This window comes from Thunnus maccoyii, chromosome 4 (assembly GCF_910596095.1).
Source record: "Thunnus maccoyii chromosome 4, fThuMac1.1, whole genome shotgun sequence".
Lineage (NCBI taxonomy): Eukaryota > Metazoa > Chordata > Actinopteri > Scombriformes > Scombridae > Thunnus > Thunnus maccoyii.
In genome coordinates this window covers 26,357,766-26,384,090 of record NC_056536.1, presented here as the reverse complement: position 1 = coordinate 26,384,090, position 26,325 = coordinate 26,357,766, and the positions used below count along the sequence as shown (strand labels likewise).

Below are 26,325 nucleotides of genomic sequence, written 5' to 3'. Positions count from 1 at the left end.
CCTAGAAATAGTGCAGAGTCTTAAACATGTCATAACTTCTTGTGTTTTTAAATGTTTCTGAATCCTCAAACTTTCAGGTTTACATGAAAATAGAGATTTTCAATGTGGTCTCAGACTTTGAGACCCCACCGTTTATCTTTATAAATGTATGTAAAGTGAAAAGTTGAAATGCAGCTGAATGGAGAATCATCCAAACTCTTCTTTTTTTTTTTCCCCGAGTTGTGATTTTTCTACTTCTTGGTTTGGGCCCAGCTGTGTTCAGATGATCCAAACAGTGCTCCTGTATTTCAATCATCATCAGAGGATAAATATTTACAAGGCTACTCAATTTAACCTTTTTAAAATCCTGCCTTGCCAAATATAAAGGTAGAAGTATGATACAGTTCTTCTCATATCTATGAACATTTGGCTGCTAATTGACGAGTTTTTCCACAAAACTCTCTCCTTAAGTCACATTTTAACGTTTCCAGGTGTAATGGCGCCCTCTGCTGGCTGTATGTGTGCATCACCTTCACACAAATGTTGAAGCTGTTCTGACTTTGTTTATCCTCAGAACTTTATTTAAGCCATCTGTGTTTACCTTCAGTTATTGGATTTATTTATTTACAGAAGACTTGGTAACACTGTTTTGGAAAGTGAAGTGTTTTGTACAGCGAACAGTAATCGGCAGCGTTTGGAAAGTCAAAAGCAGGGAATGTGCTGATGAATGACTTTAACCCCTGCAAGCTTGCAGACGTCAAATCTCACCACTGCTCTGCTTCAGCTACTAGTCTGACTTCATGCAGTGTGACGGATACATCGACAACAACCAAAAAACAACATAACGCAGTCGGTATTGCAAACTGTTTATTCGTAGTAAATGAAAAGTGTGCCATTCAGTGAAGTGGGAGAAAGAGAGGGCAGGGGGTTGTCGGGGGACGGTCGATGTCTTTGGTCCATTCTCTGGTGGAGGGGATTTCGATTGGATTGGTGGGAGACAAGAAAAAGGCACTTGAGTTTACAGTTGTCTCAGAAAAGTAGTCTTGAGAAGGACACAAGTTCTACCGGAAAAAAAATGAATGAACTAGATGTTTAAACCTCCGTTATGCCTAATATGAATATCACATACAAAATGCCCCATGTGAGCACAAAATTATATAGCTACATATATGTATATACAGTAAGGAACTGGGAAAATAAAGCAGGGTGGGAAGAAGAAAATGTGAAGTGTTGGATTTATCCCCTTTGGATTTTTTTCTCTCTCTTTTTTTTTTTATTTTATTTTATTTTTTTTATTTTTTACAGGCCGAGGAAAAGAAAAAAAGGCAGCAACTTTAAACAGGACGAAATTATATCTTTGGCGATAAACTAAATGTTCCTACAGTTTGGAATGTAAAAACAAAACAAAGACTGCTTAGTTAAAGTGGGAGACAAAATCCCCAATGAGGAAACTAGTCGACTGATTGAACCAATCCAGCACTAACTCTCTTTAACACTCGAGATGTGCTGGAATAAAAAGCTTGAATTGTTATTATCTGTCCTGCTGCTTTGATCAATTCAAACTGCAGCCCACCAACGATAAGCAGAGAACTGGTTGAGATTGAGGTAAAACTTCCCCAACAACTTCAGTCAGAAGATCTTTGTTATATTATAACCATCTTAAACCTCTGCAAGCACTTAAAGGAATAGTCTGACATTTTGGGACATACGCTTCTCTGCTTTCTTGTCAAGAGTGAGATGAGAAGATTGATAATCAAGAAAACGAATGATCCAATATTTCCCAAAATGTTGAACTATTCCTTGAAGTCAAAAGATAACCCATTTAATGTGTCATTACAGCACCTTTTACCAAAGACTGCAAACAAATTAGCACTCTTTCTCCACAGTATTCACTAACATAATTATGATTTTCATCTCAAATAAGAAAGAAAAAAAAAAAAAAAATCTCCCTCTGGTCAGAAAAACCTACGAGGAAACAAAAACTAGGAGTGAACACAATCTTTTAAATTCTTTTTTTTGTTTGTTTTTTTCTTCCAAAAAAAGTCAGCTTGACGGAAGACAACACATTATGAAGATGCAGCAATTAATGTAACAGCCGGTTTTACACTACAGCCCTGCAGCTCCACATATGTACACAACTACAGGATGATAACAGGTGAAGAATCACCTGTCGATCGATTTAGAGCCCACTGCGAGAAAACCGGCCGCGTCGAAAGGATCAGCAATGAGGTATTCGCCAGCTTTTTTTTGTTCACATCCTTGCAGACTTTACGAAGAGATTTTAACCTCGACAACAGCCTTGAAGCGTCTACTTGGCAGCCATAGAAAAGATCTGTGAAATCAACACAACCATCCAATGCATTCATCAATTTCACTTTCACAGATGGGACAAAGTGAGTGTATAAAAAGAAGAGACATATTTATATATATTTATATATATCGCACGTCTGCTCTACAGGCACGTCTGCTCTACAAGTACCGTCTGTTCAGAAAGCCGTCATGATGCAGATGTCCATGTTTCTAGAAAGGCAAATGTGAAGTCTCTCTGTGACTAAAGGCAAGCATGTCATTAATATGCCATTTATGTGCATATTACAACAACAAAGCACAAAACAAACTGCGCATGTGGAAGAAAATCCGTCGTCCAGATGTTTAGAACTGACATGAAAACAGCATGTGGACATAGTTTCCTTTTGTTGTGTTTTAAACATATTTAACATTATTCTACGAAAAGGTAATGAGCCCTCTCTTTGTTATAAAATAACGGGCAGCAAGCCGAGAACAGCACACACGATAAACCCCACTGGCCAGTGGGAGGGTAATACATCACTGCCTTAGGCAATATTTAAAGGAACAGTTCAATATTTTGGGAAATGTGTTTATTTGTTTTGTTGCTGAGAGTTAAATGAGATTGATCCCATTCTCATGTGTGGTAAATATGAAGCTACAGCCAGCAACCAGTTAGCTTAGCTTAGCATTAAGACTAGAAACAGGGGGGAAAACAGCTAGCCTGGCTCCTTCCAAAGCTAACAAGTTCCACCATTAAAAATTAAATCTTGTTTGTTTAATTCAAACAAAAAAGTGAAGTGTAGAAACATGTGACAGTACAGAAGCTAAATAACACACCGAAAAACCGCAATTTATCATTTTTACTCTTCCATTTTTGTTTGGATTAAACAAACGGGATGTAACGTGTTAATGAATGAACCTTAGAAGTGCTAGCAGGCAGAAACAAAGCTGTTTATCTCTGCTTCCAGTCTTTATGCTAAGCTAAACTAACCGGCTGCTGGCGGTAGCTTCATACTTACAAACATGAGAGTGACGTCTCTTCTCATCCAACTCTCAGAAAGAAAACGAATGAGCGCATTCCCTAAAAGTCAAACTATTCCTTTAATAGGGCGACTTCTGTGCTCTGCGTCACCCTCAAACACGTTTTATTCCTAGCATTGACAAGTTCCCTACTGTTTGTAGCAGCCATATACGAAAAGCTCTGGATTAGTTTGATATGTTTCCTTTTTACCTTACAAAGATTAACGATAGTCTGTAGTGTTGATTGCATGTCTACTCTCCTGATGACAAAAAAACCCAAAACCCTGTTAATGCTAGAACTACTGGTGCACTTTCACTACTCTTTTCACAGTGAAGGCATTGAAATGTTTCTGGGAGACAAGAATAATAATTATTTAAAAAAAAAAAAAAAAGATCTGAGGTGCAAATCAGAGCTGACATAAGCCACAGCAAAAATAGAAACAGTACTAAGAGTTCAACTTCAATAGTGCACAAATTGTTGCAGGTAATTATGTCAGTCTCTGGCTGACTGCTTTACTGGTTTCTCTGAAGCAGTGCAACAAAAAAAAAAAAAAAAATATTAGTAACAGAGACTGACGATAGCTTAGCGATGAGATCTCTCAAAGGGGGGGGACTAAAGATAGAAGCTGTTGCCTTAACCGGGACCGGAGAAATGAGAAAGGAAGAGTGATTACAGAAGAGCGAGAGCTTTTCAAGTTTGAAGGATGAATGGGTCGATGTAGAGAGGTGGTACCACAGCTCAACTGACGGAAATATGTAAACTTGTATTTTACTCTACATTGAGAGGAGTTAGTATGGTGGGAGAGAGTGAAGGGTACTGGGGGGAGGGAGGAGCGGGGGGAGAGGGAGAGGGAGGGGGAGGGGAGTGCAAGGGGTTAGTAGATGGGTTTGATTAAGCAGAGGAATTCCAATGTCAAGGGCAGTGCGTCCGCGGAGGCCTTTGGGGGAGCCCGTTGTGAGAGGGTCGGTCTTGGTTGTGGGACGATGAGGAGTGGGAGGGGCCTCTGGAGCTGTTGGAGTGCTGTGAATTAGGACCAGAGGAGCCGCCGTCACTCTGGTAGCGGTGGTTAGCGCGACCGGCGTTCCTGTCATGGTAGGAGCTGCCGTTATACCGCTGACCGCCCGAGTGATAACCTTGTCCCTGGAAAGTACGCCTGTTGCCTTGGAAAATCTGAGAGGAGGATTAAAAGTCAGTCAGCATGTGAAACTGTTTAAACAGCGACGTCTCTGAGCTGTGAGACGGCTTCATGGTCTGAATGTTTGACAAAGTGCTTTTCCGGCTGACCTGTTTGGTTGGTGGCGGGCGGTGTTCACTGGGGGCGCTTTGGGTCTGGGTGGGAGGAGGGGTTTCCATCAGGCTTGGGCTGGCAACAGAAGACGACGTGGAGCTACAACGGGACCGATTTGAGTAGCCTGTACGTGGGTGGTAAACTGTAAGAGAAACAACAAGGTCAATCAGTAACGGTACGACCAGGAACCCGTCTCATGAAGCAGGAAAGAAAGCTGAAGCACAGGTGCGACGATTGATCAATCGATTAGTCGACAGAAGATTAATTACCAACATAGTTCATATGTTTAGATGAGAGTAATGGTAGCTTTTTGAAAAACTAATCTAATATCATTGTTTATTTAATATTTATGTTTTTTAGCTGCCTAGATGCAACTGTAATAACAGTTAATATAATAATATTAATAATAGTTTTTAGATGGAAAGTTGGAAAAATGACTTGAGAAGAAAGTGTTGGCGAGTTTGTTGAATATGTACGACGCAGAGTTACGATGATGTGAGTACCGACGCTGCTACACTTTCATAGGGTGATCGTTATTTAACTCTTAAAAGTTCACAAACGTTTCAATGTCTTATAGTAAGTGATGTAGTGGACGCCGAGTTGTCAACACTGCTAGTTTCTTCTATTTCTCATCGGAATTCCATGATGTTAGCTGAATACAGTCGACAGATGTTTATTAAAGTGTGGCGTGCAGGAAAAGAATGTTTGGAAATGTGAGGATGAATGTCACATATAAATTCATCAGCTTTTAAAATGAATTTAACTGGTTTCCAGCAAGTTTCTTCATTTCCTCATGATATTATGGCAATAAGATTTCTACCTCCTGCTGCGGATGCTGATTGGAAACAGGAAACCTGTTAATATTTGGGATTTTAATTAGCAAAGTCGACCTGGTAACTTATAATCCTCTTTTATGAGACAGATCCCTGCTTTAGTTCAACAAAATGACTCGAATTCATTGCTGAGAATAAATTATTCTGTGGACAAACAGCATTTAGTGACACAACATGTTTGGCATGTTATTTATTGGATAACGTTCACAGAGCCACGTCAAATGTTGACGCTAAACTGTGTCCACAGAGTTTGATCCACTGGGAGCTGGAGGACAAACCAACACAGACACATCTGAGAAAAATCGATTTTTTAGTAAAAATTAAAGTATCTGAAGTAACAAATGTCATATTGAAGAAACTGAATCTAGTTGTTTTTACAGTAGTTTTGTCTATTTCCTCTCTTATTCATATACAACATATTAGCCTTGTTTTGACATGTTATTAGAATTTGCTGCTATCACTGTTTGTCCAGCCTGCTGACATTATAAACTGATATAAGCTGTAATGCTCTTGTATGTTGTGATTGTGGGGAAGCCGTTCTACATCATTCAGGATTAATGTGGTGGTAACACCAGTAGATGAAGTGGATTCTTTACCTGATCCAAACCCTGAGATGCTCGTCTTCAGCGGTTCGAGATCGAATGTAAATCTTACAGCTTTCCCAAGATCTTCATCGTATTTACGTTCACTCACAAAGTGCTGAAAAAAAGAAAAACAGGGATGACACATTATAATCAAACACCAGCATGATCTCAAATGCTCTTTTCTCTCTCTCAGTTAATCTGTCTGGTTCAATCTTGTCTCAACAAAAAAAAAAGAACTGAGTCAAACATTGTGAGATCGAGACAGACGAGGCCGAACTGAAGCACCAGTATTGTGAAAGTACCTTGATGTCTGCACGCAGTTCAGTCAGCTGCTCCTCAGACATGGACGCCGACTGGTCTGTCAGCCGTCTGAGCTCCTCTGCTCTCTTCTGTCGGGCGTCCAGAATTACCACTGAAACACAGCAGCAGAGTATGATCTGTAACTGGTTTTAATGCACAAAATCCTGTTTTATGAAACCAACAAATGAACCTACGATCTTTTTTGTGCACGTTTCCAATTAAGAAATAATTTACTGGCATCAAGCATTCAGTGTCTCATGAGGAATTGTTTTAAATAGTCAAGTTTTATCTTGCTTGTATATCTAAGACCCTGTTTTTATTGTGTTGGATGCGATTGTGTTAAACTTGTGTCTTTTTATGTAACTTTTGACACCTATTATACGCTGCCATTTTGGACAGGTCACCCTTATAACAGACATCAAGTATCTCAAGAGAGTTCCGGGTTAAATATCTTCATATGTTGTGTTTTTTACAAGCAGTAAAACTCTCTGACACTCCTGGTCGCTAGCTTTCCGAAGTCTGAGGTAGAATCGTCAAATATTTTGTTTTGTCCGACCAAAAGTACAAAACTTTATTCAGTTTATTCCAACGTAAAACAAAGAAAATCTGCAAATTCTCACATCTGAGAAGCTGGAATGAGAGAATATTTGGTTTTCATGCTTGAAAAGTATCAAAACAGTTACAGATTATTATAATGTTATCATTATTATAATGTTATGTATAATTTTCAACTAATTCTTTGCAATTTCAGTAAGTTTCAGTTTTCTTGTGAGAGCTCAGCTGTGATCTGTAGAAATGACACATATTAAGTACAAAGTGCAGCTGACTCAGCATCTACAGGGGTCAAAGATGAAGCCGTTTTCAAATCCAGGTAAGATGCACATACAGATACGGAGGCTCATAAATGCCTGACACAACAGTCAATACATACTGAACACATGTCTTTACATCCTTAAAATTTAAAAAATCAGTTTTACATCATTTCCCAGAATGCTTCAGCAAACTGGCCTGAACTTGCTGTCAAAAAGGAGAATTTAAAAATCATACAAAAGCTTTTCAATCACTTCAAGCGGCGTTGCATGTCTAGTCAGAACGTCTTGTGACAGCGCTGCTTCAGAAACTCTACATTACTGTCTCCTCTATGAAAGACGCCTCCCTGTACAGGATGATGCTGCCTGTCAGTGCAAAACAGTGAGTCTACACAGAAGACTTTGTTTTTTTAATCCAAAGGGACTGTCACACGCAAACGAATGTGGGACTACAAAACGATTATTTTCAGTATCAATTAATCTGTCGATCACTTTCTGGATTAATTGTTTTGTATATAAAATGTCAGAAAACGTTTAAAAAATGCTTGTTATAACTTCTTAGAGGTCTTCAAATGTCTCAAAATCTAAAGATATTCAGTTTACAATCATGTATAGACAGAAAAGCATCAAATCCTCACATTTAAGAAGCTAAAACCAGAAAAATTGGGGTTTTTTGCTTAAAGAAAGGACTGAAACCATAATTTCATTATAAAAATAGTTAGTTTAATTTTCTATTGATAAACTAATCAATTAATCGACTAATCTTTGAAGCTCTAGAAACATGTACAACTGATTATTATAGTTTTAATTTGACTGGTTTTAGAAATTTGTTCTGCCGGCTAAACTGCAAATATAAGAAACATCATCAATAACCAGCTAATAAACAGTTTTTTGAGTTTGGTGTTCAGCTGTTTCTATAATCAACGTCCAAAATCAAGATTATAGCAGAGCTGAAACAATTAGTCGATCATTTGACAGAAAATTTGGCAACTATTTTGATAATTAATTAATTGTAAAAGCAAAAATAACAATCTTTCCTGATTCCAGCTCCTCTGATATGAGGACTCGCAGCTTTTATATCATCATAAACTGAATGTCTTTGGGTTTTGGCCTGTTGGCCGACCAAACAATTAATCACAAATTTAATCAGAAGATTAATCAATTAGATCTGAAACGATTAGCCAACAGAAAATTAACCGGCCATTATTTTTGATGGTCGATGAATCGAAACCAAAAATCTCAGTTGAGAGGATTTGCTGCTTTCTGGCCGTCTTATGTGATAATAAACTGAGACAAAACAAGTTATGTGAAGAAGTCAACTTGGAGTTTGAAAATTGTGATGGACATTTTTACACTAGTTACTGACCAAATGATTTTTTTATTAATTGTAAAAAATAAATAGGTAGATTAATAATAGCCCTGGATATTAGTACCAGTTACAGTACTGATACTAATACACAGGTACCCTCTGTAACACAGCAAGAATGAATAAGGATCATTTTATGCTGAAATAGACATGAGGCAAACAATCTTCAGATTCGGTGCTGTTAATCAGCTCAAACATTTTCGTTACATTACGGAAAACCTTCAGTTAACACAAATGTAACACAGAAAGGAGACTAGCGGAGGAGACTTTGAGGAAACCTGGTTTTTGTATTGTCGAAAAAGCACTAGAGTTCCTTCGTTTTCCTCTCAACATCCCCAACACACCTTACACAAAGACAGCATTGAGTCCTCCCTTGACACCTGACACTATTCACTTTTTCCTGGCCTGGAACACACAAAACTCTGCACCGAGAATAAGGAGAGAATGGCCTACTTGTAAAAATATGCAGTCTTGCTCTGTCATGTTACATACATACACACATATACACACATCCACACAAACACACAGTGGTATGCTGTAGGTATAGCGGGACCCTTAGGGCACCGCTGCAGTTATGAAGAAACTGGGACTTGCTGTTCCACAACAATCTCTTTCACTACCTTTCCCGGAAGTGATTTAGGTCAGATTCTCCGAGCCCTCGAGTCAGGTGATCATATTATGTGAGGGATACTAGCAGCTCCCGGGTGGTATGTGATAAACAGGGTTCTGGTTCAGTCTTACAAATAAAGTACTTACTGGCCTCTGCTTTCACTTTGTCCATTTCCCCCAGTAGAGTCACTTCTCTGTCCATTAAACTAGAAACAAAACAAAAAAAAGAAGAGAGGAGGGTCGTTTTACTTTACTGGCACCGAAATACTCTGCATGCTGACTTTGCACTGAGATTACAAACACAGAGGTAGCTGCATACTTTGGGATCAGAAATAAAGCAGCAGCAGTGAACAACAATGCAACACTTCCAGTACAAAATACAATCAGTTCAGTGTTAAAAAGTTCTATACTGTGTTGCAGCACTAACATACTGCAGTAATCAAACATAGCAGTGACATTATTACGTGATAAATCATAACCTTGAGTGTATTCTTGGTATTATACCACCATTTCATTTCTGGCATTTATGATGAACTGTTGAGACATTTATGACACAAAAAGCTGGAGGAAAAGGTTCATTTAAATTATGCAAAGAAAAATATTCCAATAAAATATGTAGCTAGAGTCTATATGTGAAGGATAAAAATAAATATCATTTCATGCTGGTTTCTGATCCACTTAAGAGGATGTATCATGCACATTTCCAGGTCTTATATTTTTTATTCTGGGGCTCTACTGGAATATCTTTGCATCATTTACAGTTCAAAAAAACTCCTTGTTATCTTATACTGGCTCTTTATGCAGCCCCTCAGTTCAGCCTCTGTCTGAAACAGGCTGTTTTAGCTCCTGTCTCTTTAAGGCCCGCCTCCTAGAGAGCCCACTCTGTTCTGATTGGTGGTTCCAAAGACTATGTAAACAAATTGTAGTAGCTGCTCTTTACTCAAAATGGGAATTTCTCAGATAGATCCGTACACATGTTTGAGCCTGAATTTGATCCAAAATATGCCAGAGGACAACGTGAACAACCTTAGTGACAAAGACGACAGAACGGACGGCCGTTTGTGGACATGCTCACAAGGAGGAAGAAGAGGTAACATTGCAAACGAAGTGTTCAGAGCAGGTTGAAGCTCTGGCTTTTGACATGCAGGGAACATTTTACATAAGTTCCCCTCGCCGCTCCAAAGCAGTCAACCTGAGGGAAACACTGAACAGTATAAAACAACAGAAAATCACAAAAAGCAAAATATGTCCACTTAAGACCTCAGTGTGCTTCAAAAGAAGTCCTTGTTGGATCATCTAACAGCTTCTGTCACCCCTTCTTGACTGAGAAATTGGGGCATTTGCATCCAACAATTTTTAAAATGTTCTGAAACAGTCTGACAATCTCCTGGGGTTTTCTGTCCATTTTCTAGGATGAGGGAGGATGTATTTCTGGTGAAGTATGAGCACCTTACTGAAACAACAATTCTTTTATTAGAATTGTTGTTTCAGTAAGGTGCTCATACAATAAGCGCTGTCAGAGTCTCACGGGAACTGTAGGTGTTGAATGTTAACAAAACAATCCGTCTTTTATTATTATAACTTTGTTAAAATCACAAAGTGCTCAGCTTTTACAAGCCAGCGCAGTAGCAGCAGCAGTGGTGGGGAGCGAAGAGTGGAGCTAAATTGATCTCCAGTTCAGCTAAGAATACGGACAGGAAACCACAGTGTCATGTTTCAGCACTTCAGAGAGAATAACAAAGTAACTCTCACACATACTTATGATACGTCAGAGCATATATAGTTAATCTGTTAATCTAAAGTATATTTAAAGGATACATACCATCCAAATATGTCTGCTACTCCAATCCAAATAATAGTTTGAATTAACCTTTCAATCTATTACAATGAAGTGGCTAGAAAGCTTTTTATCCGCTGTTAGCGTCCTCAGCAGTTACCCAATTCTCTTAAGAACCTTCAATAAAGTCTCGTCCTGCTGATTTATCCTAAATAGATTATTACTGTTAAGAAGAGGTGAACCTGAGTTTTCGTCTTTCTCTGTAGAACAAGCTTAAGTGGATCCCTAGCACAGTCAGTAATGGAATAAAAAGTAAAGGCTTCATATAATTACTCTACACATTTAGTGATTTTTCAAATCTTAAAAATGTTAGTAATATCTGCATCATTAACAGTAGTAAATAAGTCATTATTGTTGTCACTACACTCTAGTTTGTCTATAATATTCAGCTCATCACATAAGAGGCTCCATAAAAGCCACCTGAGGTTCAACATATTAGGACTGTAGTCTGCTGGTCGACTGGTTGATTAGTTGGTCGATATGCTCTCGTCCGACTAAATTCTCATTGGTCGAATAATCTCCGTGTTATTTTCATAAGGAGAAAAGTGCTACGTCAACAGCTTTACAGGAGTAATCCATTATTTCCTGCGGCGGGAGGGACAGACTAACAAATTACCTGTGAAAACAGGGGTGTATTCAAAACACCCCCGTTATTTTCACAACTTTGAACTCGCCCAACCTAACGGAGACCGCTGGATCTAACTGTACTCAACGTTTACTAAACGTACTGAACGTTTCCTGCCATAATGACACAACGAGAACCCCCGCCAGGCCAAAAAAAGTATTTTTTAATATTTGATATCCGAATGAGTATCCATTCATTCGGATATCAATAGCGTTTGGGAGTCTCTGTGCAGCGCTTTTGCGGTACGTGAGTCAACCTCTGTCGTTGCCTGGGAAACCACTGGTAGCGTGGCTCCGTTAAGGAGTATGTTTGCGTAGCGAGTGGGAGAGAGCGAGGGGCAGATCAGTGACGGTGGATGCGAGCGGGGCAGAGGAAAAGGTCAGTAGTAAGTTGTCAGTCTGGCAGTAAATGTACAGTACAGACTACAGTGTGTCAGTTAATAAATGCTAAAAAAGTCAAGTCTGTTTCCCCAAATGCCGGAAAAGTAAAGGGGGTTAGCTCCAAAGTTAGCAACAATGGGCTAGCATAACCCGAAGACACAAAACAGAGAAATATGTGGCTGCCGAGTTTACTGTGCACTCTGTCGCCCCCTCCTGCGCGCGCGACTAATCGATTAGTTGAAGATTATGTACGATTTTAGTCGACCAAGATTTTCTTTGGTTGACTGCAGCCCTACAACATATAGAGCATTCGGTTTCCTATTATGATAAATCTCAGTGTCATCAAGAGGGACAAAGGTGAGAAAAATGCCCTTTGACTCACGGTGGATCATATAAAAATACAGTAACACCCACACTGGTTAGTAAACATGCAACATGAAGCCAAAGAAAATAAATATGTCACACAAAAAGCCCTTTGATCAAATAGTTTTAGAAACTATAGAACCTGAGGAAATTAAAGTGCTCTTTGTACATTCCTGTTCGCGCTTCTGTCACATCTGAGGACTTGTGAAGATTAGGCAAATTGCTGATGATGGACTTTAAAAAACAAACAAAAAAAAAAGAATAAGAAAGAAAAACAAAAAAGGGTGTTTGAAATACAATTTTCGCACATTAGGAAATCAACACTGTCCTCGTTGTTGTCTTTGTATTGATGTCTGTGAAGATTCTCAGTCATCCAGGCAGGTCATGGTGCATCCAGAAGAGCTGATGTCTCATACAAAAGTCTTCTTTAGTTCTGTGTGTTTACAGGCTTTGTATTTTCTGTTGTTTTACTGCTGTGTGACTGATGTTTGCGTTGAACGTAAGGACTGATTGAAAGGGAAACTTCAGAGCATCTCTCTGCTGAGAGTCTGCTGGTTATTTATTTCTATTTAGCAACGTAACAGCCATGAAACTATCAGTAAATTCATTCATTCAGTCACTTTCTTTTTTCATTGCCACACCCTCTCTGCCGTTGTTCCTGCTCTTGCTTGCTTTTTTTAGAAAAAAAAAATGAGTTGTGAAATTTGTCCTAGTATTGATACTAAAGTACTTCCTTATTTCTCAGTGAAGCTGACACAACTTTAGAACTATGACAAAGTACTACCCTCAGAGTAGACACTTTTTCTACACCTGGAACTAGGGCTGTAGTCTGCTGGTCGACTGGTCCATTAGTTGGTCGATATGCTCTCATCCGACTAAATTCTCATTGGTCGAATAATCTCAGTGTTATTTTCATAAGGAGAAAAGTGCTACATCAATAGCTTTCCAGGAGTAATCCATTATTTCCTGCGGCGGGAGGGACAGACTAACACCCCCGTTGTTTTCACAACTTTGAACTCGCCCAACCTAATGGAGACTGCTGGATCTAACTGTACTCAACATTTACTGAACGTTTACTGAATCTGTGTTTCTCCATAATGACACAACGAGAACCCCCGACAGGCCAAAAAAATATTTTTAATATTTGATATCCAAATGAATATCCATTCATTGGGAAATCGACAGCGTTTGGGAGTCTCTGTGCAGCGCTGTTGCGGTACGTGAGTCAACCTCTGTTGTTGCCTAGGAAACCACTGGTAGCATGGCTCCATTAAGGAGTATGTTTACGTAGCGAGTGGGAGAGAGCGAGAGGCAGATAAGTGACGGTGGATGCGAGCGGAGCAGAGGAAAAGGTCAGTTGTAAGTTGTCAGTCTGGCAGTAAATGTACAGTACAGACTGCAGTGTGTCAGTTAATAAATGCTAAAAAGTCACGGCTGTTGTTTCCCCAAATGCTGGAAAAGTAAAGGGGGTTAGCTCCAAAGTTAGCAACAATGGGCTAGCATAACCCGAAGACACAAAACAGAGAAATATGTGTGGCTGCCGAGTTTACTGTGCACTCTGCCCCCTCCCACGGCGACTAATCGATTAGTTGAAGATTATGTACGATTTTAGTCAACCAAGATTTTCTCTGGTTGACTGCAGCTCTACCTGGAACTATCATACAGGAACTAAATGTAGTCTCTGGTTCCTCCGGTTGAAAGGTAGCTTTACTTCCTGAGTTTCTGGGAAAGTTCCAGCAATGAAAACTGCCCTAAAATGTGTTTTCTTTTACCTCACTTGTCAACATGCATCAAATATTCCATCATCTCAAGACTCAGTTATATTTATGACCAGAGCCAGATTTAAAAAGAAATGTACATACCAGCTCTGGAGGTCAGCAAACGTCTGCTTCATCCTCTTGATTGAGGAGTCCATCTCCTCCTTGACCACCATCCTGTAGCGAGTCAGTGAGGCGGTGCATCTCTGCAGGTCCTTCACTGAGCGGTCGATATTGGGAGCTGAGGAGTAGACATTAAATATGACTTGACTACAAATGTTTTCCTGGTATGCTTAATGTCACAGTTACAAGAAACTACATGCAGGACAAGATAAGTTTGGCAGATAAGAGGTGTAAGTGTCTAACCCATCTTTTTGATGCCTGACGATCCTTGATTACTTTCATCGGTGGTGGATGCTAATGAGGATGAGGGATGATGTGAATTTGAGCCTGGCCTGTGTCGGGACTTGTTGGCTCTGGGACCCTGGTGATTCCTCCCTCCCTGCTGAGAGGCGGGACTCGGAGCGCTAACTTGACTTTCTGCTTCTGCACCTGTGAGAGGACAGATTACTTCACGATGAGTAAGTAAGTAGTTTCAAAACTCTTTCCCCAGAACTGCCAAAAATAGGATTTATTTATTTATTTATTTATTTATTTATTTATTTTTAGGGTAAACGTTCCAAGGTTTACAGGAATTTTGAGGGCGGGGTTTGCAGGGATGACTGTCACTAATTGATCAAACACACATTCCACGGCTGCTTCATTCACAAAACGAGGAAGTACTCTTCTACAGATTTAGGTCGTATTCAGACCAAATCAGGCGTTGCGGCGCACCGCTGCAGGGTTGAGCAGAGGTGTGTGGGCTTGTTTGTGCTCTAGAATGTAATCGCTGTGAAACAATCAAAAAATAATGTTTTATTGATCTGATTCGCCAGCGTTCTCGCTGCCGCCACTCCCTCTCTTCATTCATTCTCTAGCTCAGTCGACCACAGCTGCTCGCTCTCTCGCTCACTGGTGGTCTCAGCTCTCTCTCTCTTTTTTCTAAAAAATGAGTCGGGAAGCCGACAGCAAAGTCTAACTTTACTTTTAACGTTATCAAATGAAGAGAAATGACCTTCCCTCCTCCTAGTAATGTCTTTGTACTCCCTCATGGGAGAGTTTACAGCTCTGAACAGTCTGGTTGCTGGCTGTGATTGGCCAGTGCAGCGTGACGTTGGCTTGCGTTTCACCAAAAGTTAACTCTGGATCAACTTTCTCACTGCAGGCTGGTGCGACGCTGCTGCGGCCAAAACCCCCACAGCCTGAATGCACTACCCCCATTCAAATGAATGGGAGGACTGGTGTTTTCGCTGCATCCCCCGATTTGGTCTGAATATGGCCTTAAGACCAGTTTAGGACAAGGGGAGGACATTTCTCTTTCGGCTTCCTGACTCATTTTTAAAAAGATGAAAGGAAAGGAGAGAGACAGCACGCCGGTGGTCGAGCGAGCTAGAGAGTGAATCAAGAGAGGGAGCGACAGTATCAAGAACAAAGCCCGTGAATGAGAGATATAAACATTATTTACTGATTGTTTCACGTTATGTTTTAAAGCAAAATAAATAACCATCAAACACTTAAGAGATGATTTACTGTGGAAACAAACACTATTAATTCCCTTTTCCTCCTCTGCATTTCTCCTTTTCACTCATTCATTACATCCAACTAATGCAGCCGTAAATACAAAGACAACAGGACAAATCGGTTTTGAATTTGGATTTTATCTACCTGGGTGGGCCGCCCAAGTAGAGCCTACGTATTTGAAATGCTGCTCTTTAAGTATTTATTAAATTCAGACACTTTTGCACTGTGAAAGGAAGAGCTCCACTCTGTCTGTCTCTCTCTCTCTCTCTCTCTCACGCAGGCTGCTCCAACACAGGAAAAAAAACATCAGGAAGCAGCGTCTTCTATCACTAATGCAGTTAAAATTAGTAAGCCATGCTTCCAAAATAAGGTTGGGGGCAGGAGAGAAACTGATCTGCTGCATGTATACGCAGATTTAAAGTAACCAGGTTATTACAGTGCATGTGGAGGTGTTCGTCAATTACCATCATAACCTGGTTTCTCTGAGGAACCGTTCTGAGTGTCAGTAGTGGTGTTAGGGAACCCAAAAAAAACAGTAAAATATTAATACAGCTGCTGACAACGTGTCATCAGAGCAGTGCCACGCTGTGACAGAAATAAAGGACTGGTTTGACATCAAGTCAGCTGCTAAAACACATCCTGCTACGGCAGGGCCGCCCATGATGGGAGGCAGGAGGTCAAGAGGATGTGACAGTCACAGAGATGGATGAGAGATTATTATTCAGTACGTGATGTTACACTGTCGGGTGCAGCGGAGCATGATCCCCTGGTTACATATGGGAAAACGATTGGTGAATGCGGCAAGTTCTCTTAAATCACTCTTACGCCATTTTAGAACAATTGAGTCTTGCATGAGGCTTGGTGTCACTAAACTTCAATAAAATTTCACTAAATCTTTGAGAAAACAATGATCTGACCCCAAAAATGCATTCTTTGTGCTCATTTTTCATCATTTAATTAACTGTAAGCTTTCCAAAAGAAAAGCCCAATATCCGTTTTAGTGCAGGGATAGGTTTTCTTTAAACGGAATCAGAGCAGACTTTTTACATAACCGTTCATCTACGCTCATGAAAACAGGCAATCCTAACCCTCGGATGACAACAAAACTAACCCCTTTATCATTAAATCAGAGCCGTGTTTACCGGTGGTTTCGGATGTAGCGGGTTCAGAGTCCAGCTCGGATGCATCCAGGGAAGCAGAGTCCAACTGTTCACTCAGAGAGTCAAGCGACTCTCCGTCCATTACGGATCCGTTAGCATGAAAGCCGTTGGTTTCGTCCTTGCTCTCCTCAGGCGAAACGGCCTCAGGTGGAGCAGGCTCCGCTGAGGCCTCTGGCTGGGGCTTGGGCTTCTTTTTCTTCTTGGGCTGGACATGAAGATATCAATGTCAAACTCCTTTGTTCAAATTCTCTTTGTTCATTATCTCTATCCTAATCAGTGCAGCGACCTGAACCGATTCAGTGCACACAGCCACAGAAAAGTTTAATTCACAGTGAAGCCGAAATAAAAGATTGAGATGACACTAAAAACTGTGTTTAACCATAGCTTATAATTAATAAAGGGCAATTTGAACATTATATTTTTAAGAGCTACAGCATTTTGTTTTAAATACTTCAAAACTAGGGGTGATATAATCATGCTGCGTCAAGGTTTCTGATTCTTACCTTCTTTTTGCCGGTGACGTTCCACTCTTTCAGGATCTCAACTGCACTGCCTAAAGCATAAAACAAACAATATTGACAAAGGTACATAATGACAAATGACAGATTTACAACCTAAAAAAAACCCAAACTCCATATTGGAATGCTCTAGGGTGTTGTTGAGATACCGTTAAATAAGGAACAAAGTAGTCTGACGTGCGGGGACGACCTTCTTGTTCTAAAATTAAACATGTGAAACTAAAGGCATGCAAATGATGCCCAGCCCTCTGAATGCAAAGCACGGCATGCATGAAGAAAAATAGTTCTCAAGGTCATGTTAAGCATGAGCAATAAGGGCGACAAGCCAGGACAACAGGTCCGACTTAAATGCAGTCGAGCCAAAAGGTAGAGGTGGAAAAATGTAGAATTATAGTCCATGTCACACAATAATAGCCTGCATAATACAGTGTAAATGACTGCTGTCACATGTTAGATCGTTTTTCTTTATGTGGAGTAATTATTGCCGTCATCAGGGGGATTACTACAAAATATGCAGTAATACTAGTTTTATGGGTAACAATGCAAGTACAATAACTGTTTATAGGTAAACATTGTGAGCCAATAATTGCCCTTTCTTGAGGTCAAACGCTGTGACGTCTTCATACCTTCTAAGAAAGCTTGAACCGCCTTGTCAACACAGTTCTCAAAATGCTGTAACACCAGCACAATCTCATTGTTGCTTTTGTTGGGGACAACTGCTCTGACGGCACTGATCTGTAAAGACAAGAACAAAAAAAAAAGGCGCTAACTATGAGATGATCAGATTTTAACATTGTCTTAAAGAACACTCAAGGTGATCCAATCTTTATGTATTTATTCCACACTGAGGATGTTTGAACATTTAAATAACATTTGGCTTGAGGACACAGCACAAATACTCCAATGTTTAAACACACAAATGTTATACTTTTTTGCAAGGAAAGAAAGACAAAAAACTCCCATTAAGAAACATTTTAACAGCATAGTTTTAGTTTTTGAACAGCCATCAATACCTCAGCTCGTTCATTTTGTGTACCAAGATATTTGTTTACAGTTCTGGCACCAATTCTTTACTGCCACTTTCTGTCAAATGTGCTTCGCAGCTTAGAAACCTCACAAAATATTAGAAACCAAATTACCTCCCATGAAAACATTATGACACCACAATTAATCTCTGCTTTCACATTTTCCTTAAATTGTGTCATTATAGATTTAAAGTATTAACTTGTTTCATTATAGATTAAAAGTCTGAAGAGGATAAGGCTCCCTGTCATGAGATTATATTATGGTATACCTCAGGCAGTCATTTCTTCATAGGATTTCAGATCTGTAGATGTTGAGCTATTTAACATCTCAATTTTTTTTTTTTTTACAGACACTGATAAATTAACTGTGCAGAAATAACCAGAGATAAAACTAGCCCTCGACAGTGTGCTCTCTCATGTTTACTGTTGCCAAAAAACAGCTCACTGGGAAGCATAGAGCCCCACAACTAATCAAAATGGATGTTGAGGCTGAGAAGCAAATCCACAAACACAAAATGGAAACGTCTCACTAAAAGCCTGTGATTTTTGTGTGTACTTCAAGTTTCAAGTGTTTCCCCTACAATAGTACAGGATAAGAAGAAGAACCCCCCGCTAGTCCCAAAAAAATCCTTTTTAATGCCAAAAATAACATCATATATCTAGGGCTGTAGTCTGCTGGTCGACTGGTCGATTAGTTGGTCGATATGCTCTCGTCCGACTAAATTCTCATTGGTCGAATAATCTCCCTGTTATTTTCATAAGGAGAAAAGTGCTACATCAATAGCTTTCCAGGAGTAATCCATTATTTCCTGCAGCGGGAGGGACAGACTAACAAATTACCTGTGAAAACAAGGGGGGTGTATTCAAAACACCCCCCTTCTTTTCACAACTTTGAACTCACCCAACCTAACGGAGACTGCTGGATCTAACTGTACTCAACGTTTACTGAACGTTTACTGAATCTGTGTTTCTCCATAATGACACAACGAGAACCCCCGCCAGGCCAAAAAGATATTTTTAATATTTGATATCCAAATGAATATCCATTCATTCGGAAATCAATAGCGTTTGGGAGTCTCTGTGCAGCGCTGTTGCGGTACGTGAGTCAACCTCTATTGTTGCCTAGGAAACCACTGGTAGCATGGCTCCATTAAGGAGTATGTTTGCGTAGCCAGCGGGAGAGCGCGAGGGGCAGAAATGTGACGGTGGATGCGAGCGGGGTAGAGGAAAAGGTCAGTAGTAAGTTGTCAGTGTGGCAGTAAATGTACAGTACAGACTACAGTGTGTCAGTTAATAAATGCTAAAAAGTCACGGCTGTTGTTTCCCCAAATGCTGGAAAAGTAAAGGGGGTTAGCTCCAAAGTTAGCAACAATGGGCTAGCATAACCCGAAGACACAAGAGAGAACAGAGAAATACAGAACAGAGAAATGTGTGACTGCCGAGTTTACTGTGCTCTCTGTTCAGCTCAGTGTGAGAGTCTCTATTGCATTTTGCTGTCATTTACAGTTGTGCAATTTCCTCTCCTCTGGTCTCCGGCGGGGTTCAGCCCCTCCTCACATACACGGAGCGGAGCAGAGGAGAGAGCTGACGACAACTAAACTCGTTACGTTACTGTAAGTGCAATAAAAGCTTTGCATATGAAACGCCTTGAGTAATTTATTAGTGTAATCCGCCCAAAAGATGGACAGACGTCGACCCCAAATGTCTGAAATTCAGGCCAAAATATCAGCTTTTTTTTTTTTTTTTTTAAACGTTCCCAAACTGAATCTGGCAACAGTAGCGAGCATGCTAGAAGCTAGCATGACTTTGTAAAAAAAAAAAAAAAAAAAATTGTTCTGAGTGGTTCACTGGGAAATAAAATATGGGAAGACTTGTAAAATATGACTCCTTTAACTGTTTGTTTGACCAGGTCCAAATGTTCTGTAAGATTGTAATTAATTATCAATATTAATTAATATTGTAATTAACTGGGTTAGCACCATTGACCAAGCAGTCAACCAAGGGGAAACCATGACTTCTTACCTTCTCCTTCATCCTCTCAGCTGTTCCTCCCTGGGACATGACCATTTTTGAGTGAGTATCAAACACCACCCCAGAGGTATCTAGAAAAAAAAAAACACATGACAAAAACCAAACTTCTATTGTCTGTTCCGACGTTGAATCGTATTTGCAAACCCACTGTAGAACATCATTTGCAAAACAAAACAACCAGCACATATCTTCACAGAGAATTTCCTGGAAAGAGTTGACAGCTACATTTATGCATTTTAAATCACATTTACAATGGCAGATTTGTGTTTGTGAAGCCATCTGACTTCACCTCAAGTAAAACGCTGACACACGACTGGCCGTGTTTAACTACATGAGTCAACTAGACTAAATCCTTGCCTGTGTTGTATCAACTCTCAGATGTATGTCGCTTTGGATAAAAGCTTCTGCTAAATGATATTTTAACATTATAAACATGAAAACTATTGACACCATTTGATAAATTGAAAACAGATTCAATTTGTGTACTGTAGGAGTCATTTGTATAAAAAAACGCCAGCGAGCACAGAAAGAAAAAAGCAAAATTCATCACATCTGTGCCTCAACAGTCTGGGATCTGCATCAGATTTAAATGACTAATAACCAATAAAGGCCTCCAAAAAGACATTCTTTCGAGAGCAACCTCGACGTTTCTGTTATCAGAGGCTGAATGAAAACAGCTGAGTTAAGGTTAAAACAAAAAAGAAAATCACTTTTGACAAAAGGTCTGAAGACATTTATTTTTAAAATGTGATAAACAGCTGATTATGGAGAGTCAGAGTAAAGTCCAAAGATAATCTATGATCATTTAAAGACAAGGCAGAAATGAAAAACTGAGTGCTTGTAAAGGCTGTTTTTCCCTGCAGGAAAGTAGGTTAATGTCTCTATAAATGTCCACAAAATTTCCCTTTTAATAACTACTCAACTTCATTGTGAAAGTATTGCTCTCTGTTAAATCCACTCATAATTCTTCTTTGTGTATTTGTACACTAAAACAGACATAAAATACATACAATATAACATACATTTTAGTTTCCTAATTTCTTTCAAATGTTTATAAAGCAGATACATACCCTTTTGGCTGTTTTTCTTGGCCATGTTGTAAGCTGCAAGTCCACACAGACGTATCCGAGAAAAGCTTAATTTTATACTTCCACAAGACTGTAATAACCCTTCAAATATGCTTACGCTGGTGATCAAATAATGGCTCAGAGTGTGGTAGCTTTCACTTTGAATTTTTCTTGCTATAGAGAAGGTGCAAACAAGGCTCACGACTGGTAAAGAGGGTTGGAAGAACGAGTTTCAGATCAGGCCTTCACCATTCAGGCGAAGTTTCAGTTTTTCCTCTTCGTTCTCCACCAAATTCATCCGAATCTGTGAGGAGAAAAAAGAAAGAAAAAAAAAAGAGGTTGTGTTATAAGAATCAGTGAGGAGGAAAAAAAAAAAAAAACGGTTTCATGCATGTCTAGAATATAAAATAAAAATCTGAATTCAACTGTAGTCATGCTGTATGAAACCAAAATACACAAAAACCAAATGTCGACTTTCCTAAGATCTGAAAATATGAATGCAAATCACATGAAATCCATTTCCTCTGGCCTTAAAATATGAATGAAAAACAGATTTCAATAAATTATTGTCTGTCTGGCAGAGTGTTCTGGAGAATCTGCAGTTAATATTGTGCTTGGCAGAAACCCGCTTTGAAGGGTATTTCCTTTTTCTCAGTTCTCTGCAGGAGCGGTGGGTGATAATGTTATGAGGACTTCACCAAGCGTTCACAGTCTGTGCCCTTCGAGTTGGGTGGTGACGACTGTAAACCCATTAAACACTCTGACAAGTGCTTTTATAGGCATGATCACGAACGACCGCAAGTATTTTGAATTTTCCCTCAAGCAAAATTCATAACTGATGGCACAGATGGCCGCTTGATAATGTCAGCATTGTATCTGAAATGAAGATGTGTAAGCTTTTGACTGCATGCCTTTGGACATGGTTCTGCCTCGCAATGTGCTTTTAATTTTCACAACTAATATCTGTCACTGCAAATTTGAGAAATGGTTACAATAAATACTAGGATATAAGGTCCCAATGAGATGTATAGAACTTTATTTTACAGGAGCGACAGATATTTGTTTAAAACACTTAATATCAAGTAAAAAGGCTATTATGTATTTTTAATGTATTTTTTCAATTCAACTCAATTTTATTTATGTAGCGCCAAATCATAACAGAAGTTATCTCAAGGCACTTTTCACATAGAGCAGGTCAAGACTGTACTTTTTAATTTACAGATGTAAATTATTGCAGAAATCTTTCACAATGATTGCAGAAATAGTTCCTGCAAAACTGGCAAATATCTTGAGACTACAGGAAGCACAACTGGAAGTGACATTATACAAGACTCAAAATAGTGACACAGGAACAAGGATGCAAATAAATTCATCAACAGGACTTCATGAATGATGGAAGTTTTTTTTCTTATTGTCACTGTGTAAAGTTTAAAATCTTTTGCAAATAAAGATTTAAGAAGCAAAAAAAAAAATCCAAGAAAAGATAAAATTTTCTGAGAGTTCCTTCACTGAAGAATAGAAACTGCTCTATTCTTGAATAAAATCTTCAATTTTATTTCATTCTTTTACACCCAGTGATTAAAAAGGAATTTTGCAATGTCTGCACTTTGTAGTGGAAAAAAATAACATCTGCAAGCCTTTAAAACAATTGGTTCATCTTGGAAATTATGTTTTCTCTCTGCTGCACAATCAATACTCCCCTGACCCCGAGCACTCTTGCTGACTGCTGCCATATCCTAGACCGCTTAACTTGTGTCCTCTTCTAGTCTTAAAAATGCTTCAAACTCTGCCTTCATCAATCTGAGCTCATTTTTAATGGGCCAGCTGTTTCCCTTCTTTTAGGTTTCCCTTTCTGACCTGGTTCTCTAGAAAAAGAAACCTAAAAGCTGTACAAACCCACACCCTCCTGATTAGGACTTGGCATGCCACAGTCCTGGTTCCACCACACCTTTGCAGACGTCAAACCTGCATACGCACAATCAACAAGTGACACCAGCAGCGGCCACTCACGCGCACACACACTAGGATGCATTATGTTTATCTAGAGGGATGGTGCTTGAGTCGTCAAGAGAGCCAGGAGGGCTTGTGATGCAAGCTATGAGAAGTACAAAGTCAGCACTCAAATAAAACTGGTGACTGAAAAGTTTGTTTAAACTGAATTACGTTGGCAAATTTAAAGAGGGTGGATCGTGTGCGTATGCGTGTGTGTGACACATCCAAGCGGAGACATAGAGAGGCTTCTGTCACAGTAATAAATGAGCAGTCAGTATCAAACAAGGCTGCAGGTGACCAGTTTTTATGGAGATCCAATTAAAGCCCAACTGGAAACTAGGCCTGCAACTAATGATTATTTTCATTAGCGGCTAATCTGTCAATTATTAGCTCAATTAACTGATTAATAGTTTGGTCCAAAAATGTCAGAAAATGGCCCAAGATGACGTCCTCAAATGTCTTGTTTTGTCCACAACCCAAAATATTCAAGAAGATTAAAGAAACCAGAAAATATTCCCATTTTAAAAGCTGGAATCAGAGAATTTTGAGATTTTCTTCTTTTAAAAAAACCCCTCAAAACAATTAATTGATTATCAAAACAGTTGGCAACTAATTGATTAATCAACTTATCGTTGCAGCTCTACTGGAAACGTTTTCATCCCCACTCCCAAATAATTTATTCTGTAAGGAGCCGGCTATATACTGGCATGTCTCTGTGTTCATATTCTTAACAGATAAAACAGTGTAGTGATTCATCCAGACTTATCCTTAATTAAAAGCAGATAATGTGAAGTTTGTAGCTGGCTAATCAGATAAGAGACCACTGTCATCATTTGCCGCAGCTTAGCTGGCATCTTGCATAATATACTTATTCAAAGTCCGTGTAATTTGGGTTGCTGCAGAAGTCAAAATAGCCTCCGGATTTTTTTTACTGCTGGACTGCTGCAAACACATATCAAATAAAATAAGAATAACCACAGCTTCAGGACTACCAATGGCCATTGAATAGCCAACTTCGTAGTGATGTTCGCTAACTCACCCTGATTTCTGCTCATTTCTTAACTGTTAGCCCACGTCAACATATTTAGTTAACTTCTGCCTAAATGCTTCTTGCACAATGTGGTCACTCGTTCAGTCTTTCATTTCACATATTTGTCTGAAGTCCGGCGGTTACGTTATCGTTAGCTTGCTAACATTACCTAACGTTATGTGATTACGTTAGCTATGCAAGGCTATGCGATGCTAACCGCAATAATTTGCAGTTAGCGTCAAATTAACGGCAAAAAAACCATCAATGACTTACTGCAGCATCAAGTATCAACGCCTTCTTCTTTAGGGGTGGACATTTGAATGCAGCCTTAGCTAGCAAGCTAGCTGACTGCTTGGCTTTTATTATTCAATGCTCTGCTGAAATGTCAGGCTAACCATCTCTCTTCTGCTCAACTTTGATGTTTAACAGCTCACTGACTATTAAAACATCGTTGTTTTAGATAAGTCATCAGTTCACTGTGCTAGTAGATAAATAATATTAAATACGTACTTGGTGCTGGCAAGAAAACTGGACAGTAGATTCTGGAAACGGGTTACCGCAGCTCCCTCCGCCAGCAGTCTTTACTGCCAAGTAGTCTCAGTCTGCTGTGGGCAATATTTTCCTCCAACACAGTCCTGTCGGGTTGCCAGGTTGGAGTCAGACAACCTCCCTTTTAAAACCGGTTTGATAACATAAGGACCTGAGACTAAACTACGACATTTCTCTGGTTAAGGGGCGGACTTTAACATTAGGCAAGGTAGGCAACTGCCTGGACCCCCAACTAAAAGGCCCGAAGCAGCTATAGATTTATTATGATGTTTAGATATGAAAAATATTGAATTATGTGATTATTCCAATTCATTGTACTCTGAAATAAGATACAGAAAAGCACACAAAGCACTTAAAAATATTTGCAACTGTGTACTTCTACTTCAGAGGAAAACATTGTACCTCTACATTTACCTACAATAACAAAAACATCAATGTTACTGGTTTCATTACAGATTCAGGTTTTACGCACAAAATATATTAATATGATGCATTATTATTTATTAAACTATCCAGCATATCAGGATGTTAAGTAGATTTAAGTACATTGTGCTAATAATTCATCTCTTTCACTCTTCACTTTAATTCAAAATTTGAATACAGGACTTTTACTTTTACTGTGTGGTATTAATAGTTTTACTATTAATAGTTAATAGATTTACTTCAGAAAAAAGTTTTGAGTACTTCTCCTACTATTGCCACTTCCAACATTCCCAGTTTGACAAAGGGTGAAAAGTAAAGCAAGACGGTGTTTGCCTGGGGTCCCCAAATCACTAAATACGCCCCTGGGTTAAAACATATTTCACATTAAACATGAGTATGTAGGGTAAGATGGAGGAAGACATCCACCCACCCCATGTAACTCAGTCTTCATTAGTTTAGAGCAACATATACAATTGATTTTTTTTATAATTATAAAAATAGTGCTGCTTGATTTTTATTGTGTAAAAATTAATAAAAAACACAATTACCAAGATCTAAGAAGGAAAACTAAGACATTGCATCTTGTTTTACTGAAAGGACATACAATTAACTCATCCTCTGATAATGCTACTGGCTAATTTGCTGTTAGCAAAACCTAAGCTAACTACAATTAGCATTCATATAAAAAAATGAAATTAATGAAGAATATAACTACAATCTACAATAATTTAGTCATTGACCTGTCTTCAAAACGTAGAAAAAGTATAATATAATAGTACGATATGCTTTCTACTGGCAAAACCCCTTCAATCAAGCTAATCGAATCAAAATGCAGGTTAAGTGTCCAAACCTGGCAACCAAACATCCACG

The 26,325-nt window shown here is 39.2% G+C and overlaps 1 protein-coding gene across 2 annotated transcripts; it reads right to left on the bottom strand.

The window, feature by feature from the left end:
- Window positions 1–828: 828 nt before the first annotated feature.
- On the bottom strand, window positions 829–25,124 carry spats2 (spermatogenesis associated serine rich 2). Of its 2 annotated transcripts, none has more exons than XM_042408895.1 (13): window positions 24,994–25,124; window positions 21,465–21,765; window positions 20,386–20,465; window positions 17,965–18,073; window positions 17,324–17,373; window positions 16,803–17,025; window positions 14,407–14,610; window positions 14,146–14,281; window positions 9,226–9,284; window positions 6,297–6,406; window positions 6,007–6,109; window positions 4,574–4,719; window positions 829–4,459 (listed from the first exon to the last, which is right to left on the bottom strand). In XM_042408895.1, exons 2-13 carry the CDS (start codon window positions 21,487–21,489, stop codon window positions 4,202–4,204), a joined length of 1,503 nt encoding a protein of 500 aa, XP_042264829.1. In that variant the 5' UTR covers window positions 21,490–21,765; window positions 24,994–25,124; the 3' UTR covers window positions 829–4,201. The 2 variants fall into 2 exon arrangements, with proteins under 2 accessions (XP_042264829.1, XP_042264830.1); XM_042408896.1 differs by having other exon boundaries at window positions 14,407–14,592; window positions 24,994–25,120.
- Between the last annotated feature and the right edge of the window lie 1,201 nt (window positions 25,125–26,325).

Coding starts and splice junctions, on each gene's coding strand:
- spats2 (XM_042408895.1), bottom strand. CDS start 21,489: ATGGCCAAGAAAAACAGCCAAAAGG. Junction 17,374..17,964: donor GGTTCAAGCTTTCTTAGAAG/GTATGAAGACGT, acceptor TTTATGCTTTAG/GCAGTGCAGTTGAGATCCTG. Junction 4,460..4,573: donor GCCCGCCACCAACCAAACAG/GTCAGCCGGAAA, acceptor TCCTCCTCTCAG/ATTTTCCAAGGCAACAGGCG.